Below are 4,248 nucleotides of genomic sequence, written 5' to 3'. Positions count from 1 at the left end.
GACAAACATTATTTGCCAAATTTTTCCCAAATATATTTATGGCCAAACGGGCCCATAGTGTATATACTCTTGAGGCATTTTGACGGATATGTATGAAGATACTTACTAAAAGTAAGAAAGAGATAGAGAGCCATATGCTTTGAAATAATTAATGCATAAAGTGGGAATTAAAATTGTCAACTTCCTTATTCAAAACGTGCACAAATTATGAAGAGAGACATTTTATAATGAGTTGAGGTGTAGGGCATTAAAAGTCCACGTAACACAAAAATGATGTATACATGAAAAAAAATTTAAAGGTAATAAACAATACAAATTTCACTATTTTAAGAACTAAATATATAGATTCACGTTAATTTGTAATATTATATTTGTTAACCGAATTTAGAGTTAAGATATATAAGATCAAAATTAGGTTTAATTTGTTTAAGATACGATGAATCCAAGTGAATTTATATGTATATGCTCTCACGCTCGCCTCTCTCCTACTTGTCACTCTCCTCTCTCGAGTGTCTCTTTCCTATTGCATTCATTACTCTCCTCTCTCCCTATGTATATGTATTTCATAATGTAATTGGTATCCCAGATACATATATGTATCTAGTGTGATTCACATATATCTGAGAAACATAAACTATCTCACTCGTCTTCGTCATTTCTCACTCATCTCTTTCCCTATTTTAGTGTATCTAGTAGCAAAAGTACATGTATTTAAGTTGAAATCTGATATGACACAGTTAGTGAGGCAATATATAATTATTTCAAACTATAGGTTGAATTAGTAATTATGATTGAAGTATTTGTATAATTAATCATGTAGTTTTTCCAATAACTAAGCATATGGAATATTAATGTTTTATTTACTAAAATAGTGTATTATTGTTGTGCCTTCGTGAGATCTAAAGATGATTGTAACATTTTAAATTTTAGAAAATATAATTTATTGAAATCTGATTAAATTATTTTATATCTCAAGTAAATTTCTTAAAACAAATACAAGTTGTCACTAAAATTATTGAATTTTAACTACTCTAACTAGATTTCCTTGATGAAGTCTATATATGCCTCTTAATGTTAGTCATTTTTAGCTCAACAACACTGATCAAGGTAGATTTGAATAGTCAAAACAACTTGGGATAACTTATCAAAACGCATTCTTAAGGTAAAGTTGCAAAATATTTTTTTAATAAAAAATTGCGTTCTTTTAGAAATAAAATTACTCTCTTTTGTATAATCAATAAGCTAGAGACTTGAAATATTTATTTTCTCTCCTATGCTAACCTCTAAATATATACGCAATATAATACTTCTTATCTTTCTTCTTACACATACAACACAAGGAAGAAAATATTTTTTATATGGATAAAAAATTTATTTTATCCTCAACAATAATTACCAAATTCTAAGAAATTATTTATCAAGGCCTAAACTACTCACATTAATGAAGTTTTTTAATGTAGTTTTTGGTCGTGTGGATAAAAAGAATTGGTTAAATTAGAGTATTTTAATAAGAGGGATGCAGTATATGTACGAGGAGGTTGAAATCTATTAAGAATGGATTAAAAGACTTCAACACCCAAGAATTAAAAAATGTCGTTGTAATATTACTATAGTTTTGAATATTTATAATTTGTGGCTATAGTTTTGCAAAATTTTGCTATTTGATTTTTTAATTATATAAATTCAGAATTTGTATAATTCGATTTCTGACGGCGTGAATTCAAAATTTGTATAATTCAATCATGACGGTATAAATTCAGAATATGTATATGCTTATCCTAGCTATTTGTATACGATTTATAAAAAAAATACATAATAAATTATCTCGTTTGTATATTGACAAGCAAAGTATACAAACGGAGTTTTGACAAATTTCTAAATATATAATTACAAAATTTGTATATGTTGTTTGTATATTCACACACGCGATATATACAAACAGGCAGGCGAAAGATCCAGACTACAACCTCCATAGCAAAATGAAAAATATAGCTATGAAGTGCAATCACCAAAAATGTAGTTAAAGGTTTATTATGTATGTATATCTTTGTTATTTCTGAAATTTTCTCTAATAATAAATAGTTTTATAAAATATTAGTTCAATCAAAATATTTGTGGTAATAGTGACTTTTTTTAGCAGTGTTACTGATACTATTTCTGAGTATTTAGCATATTATCACATCTAGCAGCCTCCACTTTTAGTAAGTGGAAGGTTTGGTGGAGAACCATTAATAAGGCTTTTGATGTAGTGGTAAAAGCGCAACGCGTGATGTGTTGATTTTGATTATAAAAAAAAGAGTTTGTTGGAGAACCACTGTTGATCTCAATGGGATGGAGAATAAGTGATCATTTAGAAACAAGCAAAAGAGCATGAATTGATGCCAAATAGAAATATCAATACAAACAACAACACAAAGTAAAAAAACACAATGAATTACACATAAATAAAGTAATTTTCATGGCAAATTAGAGCTGCAATATGGCTGTTTAGATCTCCATAAGTTCCTCAAATGTCTTCATAGCTGAAGCTGGCAATCCAAGAAGCACATTGACACTTCTCCTCTCTTTTCCATGAGAAAGAAACAGAGAAACTTCCTTCTCAGGTAAAGCCACTGGCCCTGATACAATAGGCTCTCCCCATCCGAAATCCGTCGTGTGGAAAGAAAGCCTAGACCAAGTAGTAATAAGAAGTGTAGCAGTTAAAGAAGGCCTAGCTCTTGTTGCTTCAAAATAATCTATAGCAGATTTCATGTAACTGTCTGTAACCAATTTAACAGCTTCTTGAACCAACTTAACAGCAACAGAAAGTGGATTTTCGACTATCTCTGCTGCGGTGCAGAGTGCATTAGTTAAAACAATTCCGTTTCCAAAATATCCTTGTGGGATTGAGGGATCAAATCTTGATCTTCCATCAACAGCAAAGAGAAGTTTCGTCTTTTGATCAGGCTTCATTTGTAATGCCTGAGTTCGCGCTTTCCAGACGAAAGCTGAAAGGACTTCAAATGAAGTGCATTTGGTAACATTACCATCTTCTTTTGCTTTTGCTTTTAGTTGTTCAAGCTTCTCAGGGTCGAAACAGAAGGCCTTATACATCATTTCTTCTTGGTATAGTTTACTAGAGTCTGATATATCTTCAATTTCAGCGAACTCGTTATGAGTATACTCAGGCTTTGGTGGATTTCTAGGCTTGAGTATGCTCCTGTCTAGGAATGGAGGGACTTTGATAGGTAAACCTCTAGCAATTTCACCCCAAGAATTCACAAACTCCATCGCTCCGATCCCATCAAACATACAATGGTTCATACACAAACCAAGCACAAATCCCCCACATTTGAACTTTGTCACCTGAATATAGAGAATTATGACTTAGTTAGAATTGAGCTCATATTATCTACGCGCATCATAAAGACTGAATGGCACACTTGGTTGAACGCTAAGTTATTTATACATGTTTTTCGTTTGTTAAACATGGATTGTTGATCAAGTAAGTCATGTGCATATCCTAGAATTGCAAAATGGGCTAAAACAAACCACGAGTTGGTTTCTCAGATGGTCACTCAACTAATAGTTATTATCTCAGCATGTACATTTCTCCTAATAAACAAACAAAGAAAACATAGTACCTGAGCCACCAGGGGAGGAATTTCTAGTATATTTTTAGCACCAGGGATATCATAAACAAGTTTGCCAAGTGTAACAGGATCAGGCTTAGTATTATCACCAATATCTTCTATGTTACAATTTGCTTCTGCCTCAACAAACACTGCACCTTCTCCACTACAGTCCACAATAAGTTTCATTTCCTGGCTAATTGTCAATCTCCCTGCTAACGGAAAATAATGAACAAGAACCTTTGACAAAGCATCCTTCATCACTTCAGCAGCATTCTCATTCCCTTTTTCTTCTGATTTAAAACAGTAAATTGTTCGAACCGGCACGGCTATATTCTGATCAAGATTTGATAAGTAATATTGCCCCTTCTCTGTTTCCTCTGCTGGTGACACCAAACTTGGCACTCCTTGCTTCACAATAAGCTCAATTGCAACACTGTGTTTACCATTCTCCATTTTCTCAAAATTAAAAATCCTGTTTTTTTGAAGAAACAAAAAAAAAAAGTTAAAGAAATTGAAGTGGCATGAAAAATAAGATATACAACAAAAACTATTACAAAAAAAGTACCTAAAAGACAGGGAAAAAATGCAGTTAATGTTCTGATAGTTTGAGTCTAGAAATGTTATAATTGTGAGT

General features: G+C 31.8%; 1 protein-coding gene across 1 annotated transcript; it reads right to left on the bottom strand.

The window, feature by feature from the left end:
• Nucleotides 1–2,323: 2,323 nt before the first annotated feature.
• LOC107012940 (omega-hydroxypalmitate O-feruloyl transferase-like) lies at nucleotides 2,324–4,248 on the bottom strand. Its single transcript, XM_015212912.2, has 3 exons — nucleotides 4,180–4,248; nucleotides 3,624–4,086; nucleotides 2,324–3,345 (listed from the first exon to the last, which is right to left on the bottom strand). The coding sequence occupies exons 2-3, from the start codon at nucleotides 4,065–4,067 to the stop codon at nucleotides 2,488–2,490; spliced, it is 1,302 nt and encodes a 433-aa protein (XP_015068398.1). The 5' UTR covers nucleotides 4,068–4,086; nucleotides 4,180–4,248; the 3' UTR covers nucleotides 2,324–2,487.

The sequence above is a fragment of the Solanum pennellii genome, chromosome 3 (assembly GCF_001406875.1).
Source record: "Solanum pennellii chromosome 3, SPENNV200".
In the NCBI taxonomy this organism is placed as follows: Eukaryota; Viridiplantae; Streptophyta; class Magnoliopsida; order Solanales; family Solanaceae; genus Solanum; species Solanum pennellii.
This window is presented reverse-complemented; position numbering and strand designations above follow the sequence as displayed.